The sequence below is a fragment of the Mizuhopecten yessoensis genome, unplaced genomic scaffold (assembly GCF_002113885.1).
Source record: "Mizuhopecten yessoensis strain PY_sf001 unplaced genomic scaffold, ASM211388v2 scaffold11165, whole genome shotgun sequence".
In the NCBI taxonomy this organism is placed as follows: domain Eukaryota; kingdom Metazoa; phylum Mollusca; class Bivalvia; order Pectinida; family Pectinidae; genus Mizuhopecten; species Mizuhopecten yessoensis.
Genome location: NW_018408912.1, coordinates 626363 through 649928, shown reverse-complemented (window position 1 = coordinate 649928; position 23566 = coordinate 626363). Strand labels below are relative to the sequence as shown.

At 35.7% G+C, this 23566-nt stretch overlaps 1 protein-coding gene across 1 annotated transcript in view; it reads left to right on the top strand.

The window, feature by feature from the left end:
• Positions 1 to 82: 82 nt before the first annotated feature.
• The window catches only part of LOC110467196 (DNA helicase B-like), a 38959-nt gene continuing 15475 nt past the window's right edge, over positions 83 to 23566 (top strand). Inside the window, exons 1-12 of the mRNA XM_021524180.1 lie at positions 83 to 171; positions 2161 to 2258; positions 3179 to 3415; positions 5160 to 5418; positions 6886 to 7013; positions 10225 to 10391; positions 13965 to 14365; positions 16183 to 16320; positions 16619 to 17178; positions 19176 to 19248; positions 19660 to 20086; positions 21620 to 21790. Coding sequence (XP_021379855.1) covers positions 3196 to 3415; positions 5160 to 5418; positions 6886 to 7013; positions 10225 to 10391; positions 13965 to 14365; positions 16183 to 16320; positions 16619 to 17178; positions 19176 to 19248; positions 19660 to 20086; positions 21620 to 21790 — 2544 coding nt within the window. The 5' untranslated portion in view covers positions 83 to 171; positions 2161 to 2258; positions 3179 to 3195. The remainder of the gene's footprint in view (positions 172 to 2160; positions 2259 to 3178; positions 3416 to 5159; positions 5419 to 6885; positions 7014 to 10224; positions 10392 to 13964; positions 14366 to 16182; positions 16321 to 16618; positions 17179 to 19175; positions 19249 to 19659; positions 20087 to 21619; positions 21791 to 23566) is intronic.

The window sequence follows — 23566 nt, the reverse complement described above, 5'->3', positions numbered from 1 at the left end:
ATTTCTTCACATCCTTACATTAAATTGATATGCCAAGCAATAGTGCAGCAGTTACTAACGCACGCACTTCCTGTTTGGAATCCGGGAATTTTGATCGTGTTGTTGTTTATGTCGAATCACAAACCCATCAGAAGCATGCCACTATGATTCAGTAATGTCGATTTGAGTGCTGTACGTATTTAGTAAAAACAAATTAAATTATCGATGTACTTACAGGTATCACATCGTCATCAGAGGTGTACGATGTCCATTTAGGTGATTTACTGATTTAGACAGTCTACCAGACTGGCCCGCAGGCAGAATTCGAAAAATTTAACTAAACCCACATTTCTCATATTTTTAGTGTAAATATTAAAATCTGCACCAGTCCTTACAACAGTACTATTAGCCCTAGTCGTCGGAATGGTGGAATGGTACACTCTGGTAATATTGTTCAGTGTTTTTACTTGAACAGGTCCTGTTGAAGATGAGGATTTCATTTGACAGCTTTCAAAGTAGGACAGGACCACAGTGACCTGATAATTTGTAACAGCTATATTTGGACCTGAACTAAGGTGTTCAGAGTAATTTTACATGTTTTAGGGGTTTAGATTGACTTTTGGTATAAATAACACCTGCATGATCATATGTTTGAGAAGGGAGGAAAGCTCTTGATGTCGAACTTTCTTGCATCAAAAACAACATTTCTAGCTGATCTACGGGAAAAGGCTTGGTTGGAAAGATGGATAATTTTTCTTCTCAAAACCTTTTTAATGCATGTAAAATGTATTCTCCTTCTGCGTACATGAACTCTGTTTCCTCCAAAAACACACACCATTTCAGAGTTTCAAAGTTTTTTCTCAGTCAGCTTGATACTTTTTTAATATTAATGAGGTTGAGGTCAGCGTGTGCTGAAACATGCAGTGTTGGTTGTTTTAGCGAAAAAATGACTGTACTTCCAGCCAATCGCACCATGGGTCTCGATCTGCACCTGGCTGATGCATCGCAACCTCATTAATATTAAAAAAAGTGGCAGGCTGACTGAAATAGCGCAAATATATGATCATTTGGGGTGTCAATTTTATTGAAAGTCGATCTAGACCCCTAAAACATGTAATATTACTATGCCCTACATATATCAATAAAGTGTACACAATTTACAACCGGACATTAGAATCATTAATCATTTAGTACCTAGAACATTCACATTCGAAACAACCTTAAATGGGACAAATATATATATATCAACAACATTACATCAAATTCAAACAAATCACTTGGCTTCTTAAACTATAACTCAAAAGTAAATTTACCTTGCACACTATATAAATGATATTGGGTCATTTAGCCTTTAATCCCCTTCACTCCAGGTCATTTCAGGCTAGGTTGTTTTGCTCTAAAAGTATTTTTAGGATGAACATTTTTCAGACATGTTGATGGCAATAAGATTTGTAAGATTCAAATATATGATTACAGATCTGCAAACTGGATTTAGGGCAAATTGACTGGTTGTGTGAGCAGTATTTTGGGCAAAACAACCCAGATCCATACAAACAACATGTATCAATAATAAAAAGTACAAAAACCATAACACAAGCTCAGTCACATACATGCTAATAATCTTCAATGGCCAACACAGCAAACATGCAGAACAAACAAATGCCTCACACTTTTATGCAAAATGATGCACTAGCATTTGACAAGTTTCAGTAAACCCCAACATTGTTACTCCAACAGATCCCAGAACACAACACAGAAACAACAATAGCTACACACATCTACTCTTATAAAGACAGATACAAACACTCATTCTTTCCAAATGCTAGTCTATATACAGTGGAATCTCTGTCCAAATACCATCACGCAATGCACAACACTTGAAGAACATTTAAAACAAGCACCACATAACACAATGGAAGACATACAGACAACAAAACAACTAACTAATTGGTTGTGTCTTTTAACCTCTTTTTATCCCAAAGCAAATTACAAATAAAAAACTCACTGTACTGGTATAATTTTATATTAACTCGCATAATACTGCACCTTTCCTGATGACGATAATCATCAGAATTGGTAGAGGACTAAAACGATATGGAGTATTAAACCAACTTAACATAGCACTTAATGCTTTAAATTAATTAAGTCAGAAGCCATAATGTCTTATTGTTGTCTTAACAGGTTGTGAACATCCTCTCACTGAAGAGGATGCAGTGAACTCCAGTTCATCATCTCATGTCGGAGGATAGACACCCACATTTGTGTACAGTGGTGTACAGGTAAGGCTGGTATATTTTTTAAAATAGACTAGTTTTATATATATACCACACAAAGAAACATGTGTCTGTTAGAATAATAATATTTGGTAATTTACCAATATGTGATGAGATTGCTTCATAATACTATACTGCTTGTATCCTGTAATTTATATATATATTTGCTTTTAATTAATGCATTATCATTAGAAATACAGTTCAATGACTCTTAAAAATACCAGAAATCAGAAGAATCAGTCAAAATACAGTACCAGGCAGATATCAGTATAGAGTATTCTACGAAAAACAGCAGTAAGACAGTAATATCAATTACTGACAAGAAAGGCGAAATCCCGCAAAGAAAATAGTTGTAGAGTTTCAAAATAAAACCTATATGTCATGTACAGATTTCAACAGTACCCATTTCTCACTGCATGTGTCGTATATAATGACATATTTTCTTCAAGAAATATTGTGATGATTTTCAACGACATCTTTCTATATATACAAGACAGATACTATTTATAAGTTAAACAGCTGTGCAGTGTTTCTTAAGTCCCTGATGTGATCAATAAATTCTATCTAAATTGTTCTGTGCAGACACAATGTTAACTAAAATTCTTGTTTGCTTGTCTTGCCACTAGATGTATCAGGATTTAATGCACCTTACAGGAATTACAGGCAAGTTTAAAATGGAATATGTATAAAGAACACATATAAAATAGAAAATGCGACAGACACATTTGAATAGAACATGCAGAACGCATTTAAATAGGACACTCAAAGTCACATTTTAATTAGAACATAAAAGATAAATTTGCACATTTTAAAATTAAATGGTTTAAACGTGTACAAAAGATGAGTGAAAGGTAATATATGTATGTTATCATGTAGTAATAATAAACTGTTACATGCAATTTTACGTTTTATGTATTTCCTTACAGATTAGCACACATTCAATATGGCAGCTATTGGCCAGGGTTATCTACCTTACTTTGAATCCAAATATTATGATAAGATGGGTATCTTCACTAAAAATGAAGAAGATAATGACACAGAAGATTTTGATCCAGTTGAAGATATTTGTGACGAAAGAATTCAAGACTTGAGCAGTTCAGAAATAAAAAAAATAGGGAAGGGAGCAATGTTAATGGAACCCAGTACCCCGAGAGCTGTAACAGGTATGTATAACGGTATGTACAAACAAAACAGCTGATGTATACGGTATATAGGCACTTTGGAAACTTGATGTCAGTTCCATGGAAGGCTTATTAGTCCCCTACTGGTGAAACCGGGGGGGACTATAGGTTTCCTCTCCGTCCGTCTGTGTACGTACGTAACACTAATGTTTGTCAGCGCTCTAGCTGCTTCATTCCTTGAAGGATTTTGATGAAACTACACACAAATACAAAGGACCATTATATCTTGGAAAAGTTAGAATTTCAGGGTTGTTAGGTCAAGGTCACCGTTACTATTGTTAGAAAATCCTTGTCAGCGCTCTAGCGGCTTCATTCCTTGAGGGATTTGGATCAAACTTCACACAATTACATAGGACCATAATATCTCGGACAAGTTAGAATTTCAGGGTTGTTAGGTCAAGGTCAAAGTCACCGTTACTATTTTTAGAAAATCCTTGTCAGCGCTTTAGCGGCTTCATTCCTTGAGGGATTTTGATCAAACTTCCCATAATTACAAAGGACCATAATATCTCAGACAAGTTCGAGTTTCAGAGTTGTCAGGTCAAGGTCACCATTACTAATTTTTTTGAAACCTTGTCAGCGCTTTAGCGGCTAATTCCTTCAGAGATTTTGATCAAACTTCACACAATTACAAAGGACAATAATATATCGGACAAGTTCAAGTTTCAGGGTTGTCAATCATTTTATTTTATATAATTCCTCTGCCATAATACTAACATTACAATTTCTTGTATTATTATTACATTACAGTTAGTTACAAGCTAATTGTATACTTTTGATTTTCCCAAATTAACACCAAAGGGCACCATTTTTAAAAATCATTACAGTGTAATAGCTAGCGGGGGCCGGTAGGGGACATGTATAGCTTTAGCAATACTCAGTATGCTTGTTTCCTATGGGATCCCTTGTTGATTATGGCTCTTGTTGGTAGCCTGGAAAACTTAGTTCACTTTACAGAGTAATTGCATGTTTCTTTTTGGAGAAACAAATGCAAGAAATCCAATATTCAAATTCCTTATATTTTAAAGGCTTTCAAAATGTAAGCAACCTCTATTCTATAAACAGATTGTCCTTAAACAATGCAAACATAAACTTGATATAACTGTGGGTATACAAAATTTGAATGTTTGACAGTAGAAATAAAAACGGGAAACTGCAGTGGTCAAACTCAGGACCTTTACATTACAAAACCTTCACTCTACCAGTGTTGTCATACAGGAATTGTACAAGCAGAGCATTAAATAGGTGTCCAAGTCCAATTTAGGGTCCATACAGCATATAGAAAGCATGGTACTCCAAATGTTCACCACACTCTAGTTTTACATATTGATTAAACATGATGGTAACCAACACAGAATTAATTTTAGAACTCACTTACACTTTGTGGAGAGACGAGTTTATGTTACGACCAAGGTGGGTCCACAGTTTGAAAAGTATTGATACTTTTCTGTGTGCTTTTACTGTAATGCTCAGCTAAAAAAGTTGAATACTTGAAATCAACATCTTTTTGGAAATTGTGATGTGATGGTCATGTAAGCAAACCATGCCAAAATATTTACATTGCATGGTCACTTGACAATTATTCATGCAATATACCCTTTCATATGTACACATTTGGTGTGACTAAAGTAGAACATAGCAGTAAATAATTTATTTTAGGGAATGCATGTATTTAGAATAAAAACAGTGCATTTTGTAATAGATATATATATATATATTTCAATAGGAACACTTTACAATCCAAATGGCAAAAAACGATGGAGTGTAAAGGCCCGACTTCATCTTGACAACCCCTGGTGGATAGTGCGCTTACTGAGGACTGACACTTATAAAGGTTACGTAGTACCAACAGGTCAAAACGCTGTGTCCTATCGACTCATCACAGATCATCATCTCGTCAAACAGCATAAAATGGTGGAGATACTGCTCACTGATCGCTGTTCAGATAACAGGGCAGCCTTGGACAAGTTTGAACAGTTTGTACAGTAAGTTAGGTTCATTCATTACATATCATTGCTATTCTTTGCTCAAACAATGCTGGAAAGTGTTGCTGGGTCTACACTAGAATTAGGTATACTATTATTATAGTACCCAGTGTCAGTGAGTATACACTGACCAGTTCTTTTAACCTTACTGTATCGCAGACCGTTATCAGACATTTTCAAAACTTAAGGCAATTCCTTCATTATCATTTTTCTATTGAAAAGTATTGTTTGAGTGAAATAAAAAAAATAAAGAATATTTTCTTTACCTTCAGTAATTTTACAAATTGTCAGAAATTGACCTATCAATCTGAGTTCTAGAGAGCTTTCCCATTTAGCCACTATACTATACTGGAGGTAATGCAAATGATTTTTCAACAAGCAAAATACTACCAGTATGTGAATATGTCTCCCAGATAGAGTGAAACCTTGTTATACTGCCCCCTATTGTGTAGAGGTTTGACAATACATAGTAAGGGAGACATAAAAAAGTATTAAGATAAAATAGAAAAGGGCATTGAGATATGTTATAGGTAGGTAAGGTGGTAAACGAGGGATATTATTAGTTATCTCTGGGTTAGGAGGGGTCTACAGCCTCATAGACCCCGACTTGTATTTATAGACCCCTCACCTTTGGCTCGGGATCTATAAATGCACCATAGTGGCCAGTCATTGCCTATTTCATTGAATTTGCTGTCAATTAGGTAGGCTATTTCATCCTGTGAATGATTGGCACAACTCGAATGCTTGTGTGTGTGTCGAACGTCATCTTTGTTGTTATGAAGAGAGATTCAAGTGAGGTGGTAAACGAGGGATAGTCATTTTTATACTGTAAGTGTGGTGGTAAATGAGAGATATTCATGTTTATACTGTAAGTGAGGTGGTAAATGAGAGATATTCATGTTTATACTGTAAGTGTGGTGGTAAATGAGAGATATTCTTGTTTATACTGTAAGTGAGGTGGTAAATGAGAGATATTCATGTTTATACTGTAAGTGAGGTGGTAAACAAGGTATATTCATGGTTATACTGAAAGTGAGGTGGTAAACGAGGTATATTCATGGTTATACTGAAAGTGAGGTGGTAAATGAGAGATATTCATGTTTATACTGTAAGTGAGGTGGTAAATGAGGAATATTCATGTTTATACTGTAAGTGAGGTGGTAAAAGAGGGATATTCATGTTTATACTGTAAGTGAGGTGGTAAACGAGAGATATTCTTGTTTATACTGTAAGTGAGGTGGTAAACGAGATATATTCATGTTTATACTGTAAGTGAGATGGTAAAAGAGGGATATTCATGTTTATACTGTAAGTGAGGTGGTAAACGAGAGATATTCTTGTTTATACTGTAAGTGAGGTGGTAAACAAGGTATATTCATGGTTATACTGTAAGTGAGGTGGTAAAAGAGGGATATTCATTGTTTATACTGTACCAATGCTTACCATTACCATGTCACTTTGAATCAGAATGAGAAACGAGGAGCTGCGACTGGATGTGACACACTTGTTGGACCTGCTACAGAAGTTTGAGGATTACCTACCAGATGATGACAAAGGGATCGTCTCTCAGATCACAAAGAGGCTCACAGGATTTGGTAGGTACTGATACGCAAATACCTCATGTTTACATATACATAACTTAGTTTATTTTGAACGCAGGCATACCTACATCTATGTTCAGATCATAGTCCATATTTATTTAATCATAGTATATAACATTGTCTTTGGTGTGACGTCACTCTAATGTTGTTTTGAATCTCCTTTTATTATTTCCCCTAAATTATCAATGTAGTAAAATTTATTAATGCGGTAAAGGAAAATGGCATCCTTGCAAATGTGCAGTATACAAATCAGAATTTTCCAATTATATATATAGTTCAGTGAAAAAACATCTAACCGGTAATATGAAAAACTTTTAGAAATAATACGCCCTTTTTTGTGCTTTGAATTTTTCTGAGCTTGTGGTCTTACCCTATATGTTAAGCACCAAAAAAATGTGGTAAATTCATCATCTTGGTATAAAAAATACTGACCATACAGCCTCCCAAGATAACACAGTTTATCATGAGACAAATAAACAATACCAGTGGCACAAATAGTACACAATTTTGTGTTGACTAGTATCGCAGGTATGCATGTATACATCAAAACAAGTGCTATCTACAATGACAGATACAAGATAGGTGGTACTTAATAAAGCAATGTAAAGGTATGTAATAAAGCCCTGTAAAGGTATGTAATAAAGCACTGTAACAGTATGTAATAAAGCACTGTAAAGGTATGTAATAAAGAACTGTTAAGGAATGTAATAAAGCACTGCAAAGGTATGTAATAAAACAATGTAAAGGTATGTAATAAAGCACTGTAAAAGTATGTAATAAAGCACTGTAAAGGTATGTAATAAAGCACTGCAAAGATATGTAATAAAACAATGTAAATGTATGTAATAAAGCACTGTAAAGGTATGTAATAAAGCCCTGTAAATGTATGTAATAAAGCAATGTAAAGGTTTGTAATAAACCACTGTAAAGGTATGTAATAAAGCACTGGAAAGGTATGGAATAAAGCACTGAAAAGGTATGTAATAAAGCAACATAAACGTATGTAATAAAGCACTGTAAAGGTATGTAATAAAACAATGTAAAGGTATGTAATAAAGCACTGTAAAGGTATGTAATAAAACAATGTAAAGGTATGTAATAAAGCAATGTAAAGGTTTGTAATAAACCACTGTAAAGGTATGTAATAAAGCACTGTAAATGTATGTAATAAAGAACTGTTAAGGAATGTAATAAATTACTGCAAATGTATGTAATAAAACAATGTAAAGGTATGTAATAAAGCACTGTAAAGGTATGTAATAAAGCACTGCCAAGGTATGTAATAAAGCCCTGTAAAGGTATGTAATAAAGCACTGTAAAGGTATGTAATAAAGCCCTTTAAAGGTATGTAATAAAGCACTGTAAAAGTTTGTAATAAAACAATGTAAAGGTATGTAATAAAGCAATGTAAAGATTTGTAATAAAGCACTATAAAGGTATGTAATAAAGCAATGTAAAGGTATTTAATAAAGCAATGTAAAGGTATGTAATAAAGAAAAGTAAAAGTATGTAATAAAGCACTGTAAAGGTATGTAGTAAAGCAATGTAAAGGTATGTAATATAGCCATGTAAATGTTTGTAATAAAGCCCTGTAAAGGTATGTAATAAAGCACTGCAAAGGTATGTAATAAAGCACTGTAAAGGTATGTAGTAAAGCACTGTAAAGGTATGTAGTAAAGCCCTGTAAATGTATGTTATAAAGCACTGTAAATGTATGTAATAAAACACTGTAAAGGTATGTAGTGAAGCACTGTAAATGTATGTAGTAAAGCCCTGTAAAGGTATGTAGTAAAGCCCTGCAAAGGTATTTAATAAAGCAATGTAAAGGTATTTAATAAAGCAATGTAAAGGTATATAATAAAGCAAAGTAAAGGTTTGTAATAAAGCACTGTAAAGGTTTGTAATAAAGCCCTGTAAAAATATGTAATAAAGCACTGTAAAGGTATGTAGTAAAGCACTGTAAAGGTATGTAGTAAAGCCCTATAAAGGTATTTAATAAAGCACCGTAAGGTATGTAATAAAGCCCTGCAAAGATATGTAATAAAGCACTGCAAAGGTATGTAATAAAGCAATGTAAAGGTTTGTAATAAAGCAATGTAAAGGTGTGTAATAAAGCACTATAAGGGTATGTAATAAAGCAATGTAAAGGTTTGTAATAAAGCACTGTAAAGGTATGTAATAAAGCCCTGTAAATGTATGTAATAAAGCAATGTAAAGGTATGTAATAAAGCAATGTAAAGGTATGTAATAAAGCACTGTAAAGGTATGTAATAAAGCACTGTAAATGTATGTAATAAAGCCCTTTAAAGGTATGTAATAAAGCAATGTAAAGGTTTGTAATAAAGCACTGTAAAGGTTTATAATAAAGCTTTTTAAAGGTATGTAATAAAGCATTGTAAAGGTATGTAATAAAGCTCTGTAAATGTATGTAATAAAGCCCTGTAAATGTATGTAATAAAGCAATGTAAAGGTATGTAATAAAGCCCTGCAAAGGTATGTAATAAAGCACTGCAAAGGTATGTAATAAAGCAATGTAAAGGTTTGTAATAAAGCAATGTAAAGGTGTGTAATAAAGCACTATAAGGGTATGTAATAAAGCAATGTAAAGGTTTGTAATAAAGCCCTGTAAATGTATGTAATAAAGCAATGTAAAGGTATGTAATAAAGCAATGTAAAGGTATGTAATAAAGCCCTGTAAAGGTATGTAATAAAGCACTGTAAAGGTATGTAATAAAGCCGTAAAGGTATGTAATAAAGCACTGTAAGGGTATGTAATAAAGCCGTAAAGGTATTAATAAAGCACTGTACAGGTATGTAATAAAGGTATGTAATAAAGCACTTTAAAGGTATGTAATAAAGCCCTGTAAAGGTATGTAATAAAGCACTATAAGGGTATGTAATAAAGCCCTTTAAAGGTATGTAATAAAGGTATGTAATAAAGCACTGTAAGGGTATGTAATAAAGCCCTTTAAAGGTATGTAATAAAGGTATGAAAGGTATGTAATAAAGGTATGTAATAAAGCCATTTAAAGGTATGTAATAAAGGTATGTAATAAAGCACTGTAAGGGTATGTAATAAAGCCCTTTAAAGGTATGTAATAAAGGTATGTAATAAAGGTATGTGTAATAAAGGTATGTAATAAAGGTATGTAATAAAGGTATGTAATAAAGCACTGTAAAAGAGATAACACTGGGTTTGTTACAGATGGGAAGATGATAAAGAGAGCACAGGAATTCCCAGAGCTGTTCCGTTATCTCCCTCAACTGGTACCTCATCACTTCCTGTCCCTCATAAACACGGGCCAGGTGACAATCCTTGAGAGGCTGGATTTCGCCTTGAAGGAAGAACCTTGGGTGTTTGCATTCAAGCGGGTAATTGAAATGATGATGCTTATTGCTGGTTGGTATAGAACCATAAATTGACTGATGATCAACTTTTTAATATCAAATCTGTGTTGCATGTCAATGTCCGAAATCAGGGTTTTTATTCTAAGACAAGTAATTTCCCCAGTGAAATGATCATTAAAGAGCATTATATTTAGATATCATATTTCCAAAATGCAGCATCTTTGCTACAAATAATGTAAGGTTTTAATAATTTCTATAAAGTGTGACAGGCAGCCATCTTGGATTTTGATAGTGAAGGTTTGTACTGGAGAGATTTTTCTCAAATTGTAAATATAGGTTCCTCTTGGTCTGTAGTTGTGCATGTTTAATTTTGAGACTGATCGGATTTAGAAAATGGCCAACAGGCCACCATCTTGGATTGTGACATTAAAAGTCTGTTATTACTACTAAAGTATTTCTCAGGAAGTACCAAAAGGATGTTTCTAAAATTTTATATGTAGTTTCCCCTTGGTCCCTAGTTGTGCGGGTTAACTTTTAAGACTGATCGGATTAACAAAATGGCCGATAGGCCACCATCTTGGATTGTGACATTAAAGGTTTGTTATCACTATTTCTCAGCAAGTACTGGAAGGTTCTTTTGCAAATTTTATATGTAGGTTCTCCTTGGTCCCTAGTTGTGCAGGTTAACTTTTAAGACTGATCAGATAAACAAAATGGCTGATAGTATATAGGCCACCATCTTGGATTGGGACATTAAAGGTTTGTTATCACTATTTCTCAGCAAGTGCTGGAGGGATCTTTCTCAAATTTGATATGTCGGTTCCTCTTGATCCTTCGTTGTATATTTTGAGACTGATCATAAAAACAAAATGGCTAAAGGAAGAACTAAACAGATCTTTCTCATATTGCAACGATTGATGTACTAGTAAATATGTAAAATGACAAACTCACTTTGAAGGTTGTCTGTTAAACACAGCAGTATTAACTTTAGATCAAAAGTTACCTCAAGGTTAACATGCCTCGATCAAACAGGTTAGAGAAAAGAAGAGAAAAGATCGAACTGACAAAGAACTAATGAAGATGGTACAATGGTGGCGCCAAGATCCCTCTGGGATCTCTTGTTTTATCCTATTCCAGCATAAACTTATAACTTTTTTCCCCCAATGTTCTGACTGGCTACAGCAAAAGGTCACTAGAACACGACCCCTGACCCAGCATTGTCAGATACTACACTCTGATGTTTCATAGAGGAACAATAAAGGATTTAAACCTAATCATTTTATAAGATAATGACATTAATCATACAAGAGGCCCAGAGGGCCTGTATTGCTCACTTGTGTTTTTTTGATACATGAAACTGACATATAGGTCATTGTTATTTCAAATTTGTGAAATTTTAATTTTAAAGATTTAACCCATGTTGACCTTTGACTCCTGCTAGCACTTAAAGTTGACCTTTGATCTCATTACTGTAATATAAAAAATGATTCACACAGCTGTTCTACATAACATACCCAAGTATTTTGACTAGTCCAAATGGTTCTTATGATATTGTTGTTTGAAGTTTTTAGCTCACCATCATCTGATGGTGGGCTATTCAAACCACCCTGCGTCCGTGGTCCGTCGTCCGTCGTCCGCCGTCCGTCCGTAAACAATTCTTTGTTATCGGTATTTCTCAAGAAGTGCCAGAGAGATCTTTCTCAAATTTTATATGCAGGTTCCCCTTGGTCCTAAGCTGTGCAGGGCAACTTTTGAGACTGATCGGATAAACAACATGGCCGACAGGCAGCCATCTTGGATTTTGATAGTGAAAGTTTGTTATCGCTATTTCTCAAGAAGTACTAGAGGGATCTTTCTCAAATTTTATATGTAGGTTCCCCTTGGTCCTTAGCTGTGCAGGGCAACTTTTGAGACTGATCGGATAAACAACATGGCCGACAGGCAGCCATCTTGGATTTTGATAGTGAAAGTTTGTTATCGCTATTTCTCAAGAAGTACCAGAGGGATCTTTCTCAAATTTTATATGTAGGTTCCCCTTGGTCCTTAGCTGTGCAGGGCAACTTTTGAGACTGATCGGATAAACAACATGGCCGACAGGCAGCCATCTTGGATTTTGATAGTGAAAGTTTGTTATCGCTATTTCTCAAGAAGTACCAGAGGGATCTTTCTCAAATTTTATATGTAGGTTCCCCTTGGTCCTTAGCTGTGCAGGGCAACTTTTGAGACTGATCGGATAAACAACATGGCCGACAGGCAGCCATCTTGGATTTTGATAGTGAAAGTTTGTTATCGCTATTTCTCAAGAAGTACCAGAGGGATCTTTCTCAAATTTTATATGTAGGTTCCCCTTGGTCCTTAGCTGTGCAGGGCAATTTTTGAGACTGATCGGATAAACAACATGGCCGACAGGCAGCCATCTTTGGTTTTGATATTGTAGGTTTGTTACCGCTATTTCTCCGGAAGAACTAGAGGGATCTTTCTTAAATTTTATATGTAGGTTCCCCTTGGTCCTAGCTGTGCAGGGCAATTTTAGAGACTGATCGGATAAACAACATGGCCGACAGGCAGCCATCTTGGATTTTGATAGTGAAAGTTTGTTATCGCTATTTCTCGGGAAGTACGGGAGGGATCTTTCTCAAATTTTAAATGTAGGTTCCCCTTGATCCCTCGTTGTGTATGTTATATTTTGAGACTGATCATAAAAACAAAATGGATTAAAAGAACTAAACAGATCTTTCTCATATTGCAATGATCGTTTCTATTTCTTTCACATTAAGTACTGTACTAGTAAATATGTGAAATGACAAACTCACTTTGAAGGTTGACTTTCATACACATCAGTATTAAGTTTAGATCAAAAGTTACCTCAAGGTGCATTTACTGTTAACATGACTCGATCGATCAAACAGATTAGAGGAAAGAAGAGAAAAGATCGAACTTACAAAGAACTAATGAAGATGGTACAAAGGTGGGCGCCAGGATCCCTCTAGGATCTCTTGTTAACATATTTGACCCCTGTGACCTTGAAACTAGGTCAAGGTCATTTCAATAAGAAAACTTTCTAGCACTCAATCGCAGATACCTACTGGCCAAATATCATGACCCTGGGCCTTATGGAACTTGAGGATAAGATTGTTAAAGCTTTTAACCCGTGTTGGCATTTGACCCCTGACTAGCACTTAAAGTTGACCTTTAACCTCATTACTGTAATTAAATAACAGATTTGCACTGCTGGTCTACATAACTTACCCAAGTATCATGACTCTAGTCCAAATGGTTCATAGGATATTGTTGTTTGAAGTTTTTAACATATTTAACCCCTGTGACCATGAAAGTAGGTCAAGATCATTTTAATGAGGAAACTCTATAGCACTCAATCCCAGGTACCTATTTGTCAAATATCATGACCCTAGGTCCTCAAGTTCTTCAAAAGAAGTCGTTCAGAAGAAAAAGTTGATGGATGCGGGACTTGGGATGATAACACAAATTTATAGTAAAAAATGAAAATTTATTTTATATTTGTTTTTTCAACTTCATTTATACAGTATATATAATATGGTATCATATTTTATTATTCATTTGATGATCCTTTAACAGATTCTGGTGAAGGAGTACAATGTGATGGGGGTTGAGGTGAGTCAGGAGGTACTCAGAAAGTGTGGTATCTTATCAAAAATACCAAAACTATACCGGGAAGCCATTGAATTGTACACTTATGTGAAGAATGAAACAAATGCACATGGCCATACCTGTCTACAGCTTAACTCTATATACCATGACAAAAGGCTTGAAAAGCTCAACAAGGTGAGAGAACAGACAGCTGCTCTGCAGTATCTGTACGATAAAGAGATACTCGTAAAGGAGAGAATGGGAGGTAAAGTGTGGACATTTCCTTACGACCTGTGGAAGAGTGAGGTGAACATCGCAAAAGGCCTGAACCACCTGTTCCAGCAACACATAAACAAACCAGAGATATTGGACATCGACATCAGAAACAAGTAAGTCACATGTACCTTATAGCCACCATTATATCGTACAGGAGATATTGGACATCAACATCAGAAACAAGTAAGTCACATGTAACATAGCTACCATTATATCATACAGTAGATATAGGACATCAACATCAAAAACAAGTAAGTCACATGTACCTTAGGGCCACCATTATATCGTACAGAAGATATTGGACATCAACATCAGAAACAAGGGAGTCACATGTAACATAGCCACCATTATATCGTACTGGAGATATTGGACATCAACATCACAAACAAGTGAGTCACATGTACCTTAGCCACCATTATATCATACAGGAAATATTGGACATCAACATCAAAAACGAGTGAGTCACATGTAACATAGCCACCATTATATCATACAGGAGAAATTGGACATCAACATCAAAAACAAGTGAGTCACATGTACCATAGCCACCATTATATCATACAGGAAATATTGGACATCAACATCAAAAACAAGTTAGTCACATGTAACATAGCCACCATTATATCATACAGGAGAAATTGGACATCAACATCAAAAACATGTAAGTCACATGTAACATAGCCACCATTATATCATACAGGAGAAATTGGACATCAACATCAAAAACAAGTTAGTCACATGTAACATAGCCACCATTATATCATACAGGAGACATTGGACATCAACATCAAAAACAAGTTAGTCACATGTAACATAGCCACCATTATATCGTACTGGAGATATTGGACATCAACATCAAAAACGAGTGAGTCACATGTAACATAGCCACCATTATATCATACAGGAAATATTGGACATCAACATCAAAAACATGTAAGTCACATGTAACATAGCCACCATTATATCATACAGGAAATATTGGACATCAACATCAAAAACAAGTCAGTCACATGTAACATAGCCACCATTATATCGTACAGGAGATATTGGACATCAACACAAAAAACAAGTGAGTCACATGTACCTTAGGGCCACCATTATATCGTACAGAAGATATTGGACATCAACATCAGAAACAAGGGAGTCACATGTAACATAGCCACCATTATATCATACAGGAAATATTGGACATCAACATCAAAAACAAGTTAGTCACATGTAACATAGCCACCATTATATCGTACAGAAGATATTGGACATCAACATCAGAAACAAGGGAGTCACATGTAACATAGCCACCATTATATCATACAGGAGAAATTGGACATCAACATCAAAAACAAGTTAGTCACATGTAACATAGCCACCATTATATCGTACAGGAGATATTGGACATCAACACCAAAAACAAGTGAGTCACATGTCCCATAGCCACCATTATATCATACAGGAGAAATTGGACATCAACATCAAAAACAAGTAAGTCACATGTACCTTAGGGCCACCATTATATCATACAGGAGATATAAGACATCGACATCAAAAACAAGTAAGTCACATGTAACATAGCCACCATTATATCATACAGGAGATATAGAACATCGACATCAGAAACAAGTAAGTCACATGTAACATAGCCACCATTATATCATACAGGAGATATAGGACATCGACATCAGAAACAAGTAAGTCACATGTACCTTAGGGCCACCATTATATCATACAGGAGATATAAGACATCGACATCAAAAACAAGTAAGTCACATGTACCTTAGGGCCACCATTATATCATACAGGAGATATTGGACATCGACATCAAAAAACAAATTAATTCCTATAGGTACATCTTGTGCTAAACAACTAATTTGGTCAGTATAAAAAAACATTACCTAATGGAAATTGACTGTAATGAAATTTTTTTCCCCGGCAGTCCAGAGTTTGAAAACATAAGTAAAGACAAGGATCAGATGAAGGCTGCTGAGTTTATCAAGAATTATCCTGTGGTTGTCATATCTGGGAAGGGAGGGTGTGGCAAAACAACGGTTGTGACCAAGGTGATGTCAGAAACGTGAGTAGCTCACTCCTAGGTTTCTATTCTTACTTCCAAGTTGAAACCAAGTCCATTAAGGGTGTATGCTAACTTACTTGTATCTTTTACCTGAGGAGTTCCACACTTGTAAAATTGTCAAGTTTTAAAACTCCTGTAAAATATTCTTAATGTTTGAATAGAGCTGGTAATTTTTGATGCGAACAGAATAAGTATATATTATAACAGAATAAGTATTTTATAACAGAATAACTATATTATAACTGATGTTTGATTCCTATCAACTTTTGTTGTATATACACTGGCATTATACTTACAGTTACAAAGCTTCCAGTTCCAAAGAAATCAGTGAAAATCTGATAGTTCTGTACACTGCTCCGACGGGAAAGGCTGCTAAACTGTTAGGACGTAAAGCAGGCACAGATGGATATACGCTACATCAGATCATTTATAGTTACCGTGGTTATTTGAAACAGAAGCCTGAGTCTCCCTGGAAGTTCTCCAGTACTGAGGTGCTCATTGTTGATGAATGTAGCATGGTCCCTGTCCACATCTTTGCAACTTTATTGGACATTCTCCAGAGAAATTCTAATCTGAAGCGAGTTGTTTTCCTTGGGGATATACGACAACTACCTTCTGTCCAACCAGGAAATTTCCTGGCTGACATTTTTAAACCTTTCGAGTGGAAACCTGGCTGTAGTGTTGAGCTCAGAACCAACCACAGGGCAGAGTCAGAATTAATTGTCAAAAATGCTACAAAAATTTCTTCAAGGAAGATGCCACAATTTGATGACCGGAGTAATTACAGATTACATCCAGTTTTGGCCAATAAACAAAACCCTGACCAGGAGGAATATGAAAATGAAAATTTCAGAAAAGGTACTGAAGAATGAAATACCTGAAATCTTATATATAATGTTACCTGATATATGTATTACTCATCATAAGTAAATTCTTTCAGTACATAAATTGTTGTTGTGATAGTGGTCACCTCAAAAAGATAAAGATTTGTTTAGGAACTTTATACCATGAACGTATCCTCATACATAATCATGGAAGACAAGTTAAGATAACACCAAAGGGTCCTGTTGGCAACACTGTATCTCTTAACTCTGAAGTTCTTTATTTTCCAGGGGGGTTGTATTTGATACATTTGTGCATTATGATATGACTGCAAAAACACACTGTTATAGTTAATAATTAGGGCCCCATATCATAGATACGGGTGCCCTATAGTAATCACTCTGTCTGTCTGTTTGACCGATGTACATGAAACTTGGTCAAGATGTTCAGTTCACAAAAATACACATTGAGGTAAATAGTCAAGTTCAAAGGTCAAGGTCATTGGGTGCATCTTTTCACTGATGAACATTTTGTTATGACATGATAAAGCAAAGTTGACCAGAATTAAACAAGGAGACAACCTGACCAAATGTCAAGGTCATTGGGTCAAAGGTCAAGGTTAAATTTTGTATCTTTTCACTGGTGAACATTTTGGTATGATATGATGAAGCAAAGTTGATCAGAATTAAACAAGGAGACAACCTGACCAAATGTCAAGATCATTGGGTCAAAGGTCAAGGTTAAATTTTGTATCTTTTCACTGGTGAACATTTTTTTATGTTATTATATAGCAAACTTGTTCAGAACTTAACACAGAGACAACTGACCTTAGGTCCAGGTTACGGTGTCCAAACGGTCAAGGTCAAGTTTTGTATTTTTCACTGATGGACATTTTGTTATGATATTATGAAGCAAAGTTGGTCGGAATTAAAGAATAAGTCAAATGACCAAAGATCAGGGTCACTGGGTTAACGGTCAAGGTCATTTAGGTTTCAAAGGTCAAAGACAAAGTGGATCTCTGACTTTGACCCTGGCTCTTGATGGAGGAGGTATATAAGGTGAAATAAAACAAATCAAAGCTAACAAATGAGTATTGCACCGGTATTTACATTTTTGTTAGCCCAGCAAATATGGAGGTGGAAGGAAACAAGACTCACATCATAGTACATGTAAAATGTATATTTTGCTTCCTTGCAATTCTTTTTGAAGTCCAAATGTCAAATGTCAAGCTCAGCTATATGAGCAGGTTGCTTCTTGATGATGATGGGGGATATATTGCCACAAGACGGGGCCCTTACTGACCTGTCAGTGTTCTAGTTATAATCTACAAAACTCATCTATAACGGTCTATTATAGAACGGGAGTAAGTCCAATGTTAAGATGTCTCCTGTGGGTATTATTTAAGCGTTGAACTATTTTCATATGGGCTTTATAGTCTGTTGTGGGTATTACACATATATGTGTTACCAGTAACTTTTGATTATGAGAAGTTCTTTTTACACAACCAATAAAATTTTCTATGTTATGTTTCGGTGACATTATATTATTACACACAAAGGTGTAAAATGTGACTCTCGCACATCTATGACCAAGTGTTAACAAAGCGTAGCTGAATTGATTCATTTCGATACATAAATAACAACTATTGTACATACGTTTCCAGCGTAGCCGAAATCGACATCGATTTTATGGACAGCTCATACACATTTTACATCTTTGTGGGCATACGCTTCATTGGTCATTTGTCTGATGAAGGTGACAGTGTACATATCGTACTAGTAATCGGAATGTCACATAGAAAACTTAATTGGTTGTGTAAAAAGAACTTCTCATAATCCATACTTACCAACCTGAAGAAAACGTTTAGAACTTTTGATGTCTGCTGAATTGAAGATCAAGACATGTGTCGTTAGTAAGTGTATCTAATATTTGTATTTAATTCTTTTCAGTCATGTCAGGGATACTACTTTTTAGTTACATTGGCAAAATCAATTCAAAAATCAAATTATTACAAAATTTGATATCATTTACAGTTTTAGAAGAAATGCTGAGGTCACAAGACAACATGAAAGATCACACCACCTCCCATATCATCGCCTTTAGAAGGTAATCTTTGGTAATGTTTGGGAACAGCATCATATTGTTAGAAAAACACCTTCTTCTTGCACTTAAACATTCTTTTTTATACATTTATCAAACTCTTTTAAATCTTCTTGTTATAATATTAACCTGTTTGCTGCTGTGAATAATGAACAATTGTTTTGGAGTTTTGGAGCAACATTTACCTCTTTGAACCCAAAGTCTACACTTTTGCTTAAGATGAGGGTTCAACAAAACATCTGTTGACCTCGGCCCCAGTCAGCAACTGTTTTGTAACATTGTGTACATTTGAATGAACATTGACTTGATAATATTGCAACCATGAGTTATGGAAGGCTTTGGAGTAGACTGTTTTTTCTCATTCTAAACATTTTGTGTATAAACAACAGTCAACATGTTGGTAACGTCGATTTTCAGAAACATGTGTAAAGTGATCAACCAGTTGGCGATGGAATTCTACAACCCCGATCCCGTAGAAGGAAGATCGAGGGAGATTAACAAATTTAGAATTGGAGATAAAGTTGGACTGTACAAGAATGGATGGGTTAACATATTTAAGTGGGAGGATGGTAGGCCAGGATCTGTCCGCCCTGTGTTTGTGGAGGACAATGATGACAACCTGATACAGCCCACCCAGCTTCCAGCAGGGATAGAGACACCCTGCAAGATCGGCACAGCCCAAGTTTTACCGTACGAAAAGGAGCTGTCTGTGTGTCACAGTCAAGAACAAGAGCTGCTGCAGGGGCGGGACCATTCCACGGGGTCACTGTCACAGAGTGGTGAAAAAGAACAGCTTCAAAAGAAGTTGAGGCTTTGCAATGGAGAGATATATTTCATCAAAGATGTATGTTTAGTCCAGGAAGTCAATTACTATGAAGAAGATAACTTTTTCAAAGATGAAAGTGTTATTTTTTAATTTAGTATTTGTTCTTGTTAAAGTTCACTTTTTTTTCATTTTTTGGTAACAACATAATCAATTTTCAGTAAAAAAAAGTATAATTTGAGACTGTGTTAACATTTCTGTTATTATAACTGTCACATAATAGGCCTTGAGTTATGACCTGGAAATCATGATGACTAAATAGAGGATTGTCCATCCACCAGTCTGTCCATCTGTCCTGTCTGACTTGGTCTCGGGCATATCTCCTTTACTATTACACTAACGATTGTTAAAGTTGGCCTATGAGTGCATTTGGGATGATGGAGTATCACTTATTGAAAGTAGTTCACTGTGACCTATATTTCAACCTTTGACATCCATTATTGACAAGTTTTGTCCAGAGCATTTCATACATTTATCAGCCAGACCACAAACCTGATACATGTATAGTGTCACATAACTAAAGTAGGTCGACGTGACCTTTATCTGACCTTTGACTTACAACATGATCAGAGGTTTGCCTAGAACATCATTTCTAGACTATAGTATGGAAGGTCGGTGCGCAATATAATTGCAAATTGCAAATTGCTGATATATTCAATGTGAATTGCTAATTGCTCATTGCTGATATACTCAATTCAAATTGCTAATTGCTGATATATCACCTGCGAATATATTACTATGGCAGTTAGCCAAATTTGCGTATCCCGGTTGAAACGGTATGTGTGGTGCAGAAACATTCCACAATAAACGTACGCACTTGGACCGTTCTGTAAGCAGAGCTAAAAATGCACAGTTTCGGAGAATAAAAAACAATGTATCAAGAATATTATGCCGTTCTTTCATCCGTCTACTGAATTACATATCTTAAAAACTACATGTGACTTGACATTGTTTTAGAAAGAAATAACACAAACTGGCAATAGTCAGCATTTTAGTTTTTTGTCAGGTACATCTGGACCCCCCAATCTACACGTGCTGAATTTTCCTGAGGTCAGCCTCGGTTCAGATCTGTCCTTGTCGTTTTCTTTACAAGTTCAACCGGATGCGGGAATTTACCCCTAGAGTGGTTTCCCTTGCGCATCCAGATTTATTGGTCACAATTTTTTACGCGGGAAAATGGAATGCTGCGGATGTCGCAAACCTTTATTAGACAAAGCAAGCCGCCATTGAGGCAAATTATGTCGCCTTCAATTAGGCAATTCGCAATTCGCAATATTGGCATATACATGTATCAGCAATTAGAAATTAGCATGTAATATCAGCAATTCGCAATTAGCAATTCGCATTGCTATCCGGCCTTCCATACTAAAGCACCTAGAAACATCAAATCTTACAAGGAAATGCACCTTAAAAGTAGGCCATTTTGCCCGTTATTAAAATTTTACCTATATCAAAAAGGTGTGTGTTCATCTTGTATCATACTCTTTAAATGGTGTGACACTATTAATTGTATCCTTTTTCTTGTTTCATTTATGAATTAATCCTTTTTGATAGGATTATGAACAAGATGAAGAAGTTAAGAATGGTGCACATCGGCAGAGACGTTACCTGAAGCTGTCCGATGAGGACCCTGACTCACCGACCGAATTCTATGCCCTGTACTCACAGCTAATGAGGGAATGCAAGATGACACAGGCCTGGGCCAAAACCATACACACATTCCAGGTAACGTACTTATTTTAACACAGTCACAGATAACATAAAGGTAATTAAATTAGCTCAAACACAGATACCTAGGCAACATAATGTTCCTGTATTAGCGAAGGTACCTAGGTAATGTAGATGTCCTGATATTTGTACAGTCACGGGTAATGTAGATGCCCCGATATTAGTACAGTCAAGGGTAATGTAGATGTCCCGCTATTAGTACAGTCACAGGTAATGCAGATGTCCTGATATTAGTAAAGTCGCAGGTAATGGAGATGTACTTGTATTAGTACAGTCACGGGTAAGGTAGATGTCCCGATATTAGCACAGTCACGGGTAATGTAGATGCCCCGATATTAGTACAGTCAAGGGTAATGTGGATGTTCCGATATTAGTACAGACACGGGGAATGAAGATGTCCCGATATAAGTTCAGTCGCAGGTAATGTAGATGTCCTTGTATTAGTACAGTCACAGGAAATATAGATGTCCTGATATTAGTTCAGTCACAGGTAATGTAGATTACAGTCACAGGTAATGTAAATGTCCTGATCTTAGTACAGTCACGGGTAATGCAAATGTCTCTATATTAGTACAGTCACAGGTAAGGTAGATGTCCCGATATTAGGACAGGCACAGGTAATGTAGATGTCCCTATTTTAGTACAGTCACAGGTAATACACAGTCACAGATAACATAAATGTAATTAAATTAGCGCAAACACAGATACCTAGGCAACATAATGTTCCTGTATTAGTGAAGGTACCTAGGTAATGTAGATGTCCTGATATAAATACAATCACGGGTAATGCAAATGTCTCTATATTAGTACAGTCACAGGTATTATAGATGTCCTGATATTAGTTCAGTCACAGGTAATGTAGATGTCCTTATATTAGGACAGTCACGGTTAATGTAGATGTCCCGATATGAGTACAGTCACCGGTAATGTAAATTTCCTGATATTAGTACAGTCCTAGGGTAATGTAGATGTCCCGACATTAGTACAGTCACAGGTATTATAGATGTCCTGATATTAGTTCAGTCACAGGTAATGTAGATCTCCTGATATTAGTACAGTCACAGGTAATGTAGATGTCCTGATATAAATACAGTCACGGGTAATGCAAATGTCCCTATATTAGTACAGTCACAGGTAATGTAGATGTCCCGATATTAGTACAGTCACGGGTAATGTAGATGTTCCGATATTAGTACAGTCACGGGTAATGTAGATGTCCCGATATTAGTACAGTCACGGGTAATGTAGATGTCTCGATATTAGTACAGTCACAGGTAATGTAGATATCCTGATATTAGTACTGTCACAGGTAATGTAGATGTCCCGATATTAGGACAGGCACAGGTAATGTAGATGTCCTTGTATTAGTACAGTCACAGGTAATGTAGATGTCCTTGTGTTAGTACAGTCACAGGTAATGTAGATGTCCTGATATTTGTCCTGATATTAGTACAGTCACGGGTAATGTAGATGTCCCGATATTAGTACAGTCACAGGTAATGTAGATGTCTGATATTAGTAAAGTCACAGGTAATGTAGATGTCCAGATATTAGGACAGTCACAGGTAATGTAGATGTCCAGATATTAGGACAGTCACGGGTAATGTAGATGTCCTGATATTAGTACAGTCACAGGTAATGTAGATGTCCTGATATTAGTAAAGTCACAGGTAATGTAGATGTCCTTGTATTTATCCAGTCACGGGTAATGTTGATGTCCCGATATTAGTACAGTCACGGGTAATGTAGATGTCCTGATATTAGTACAGTCAC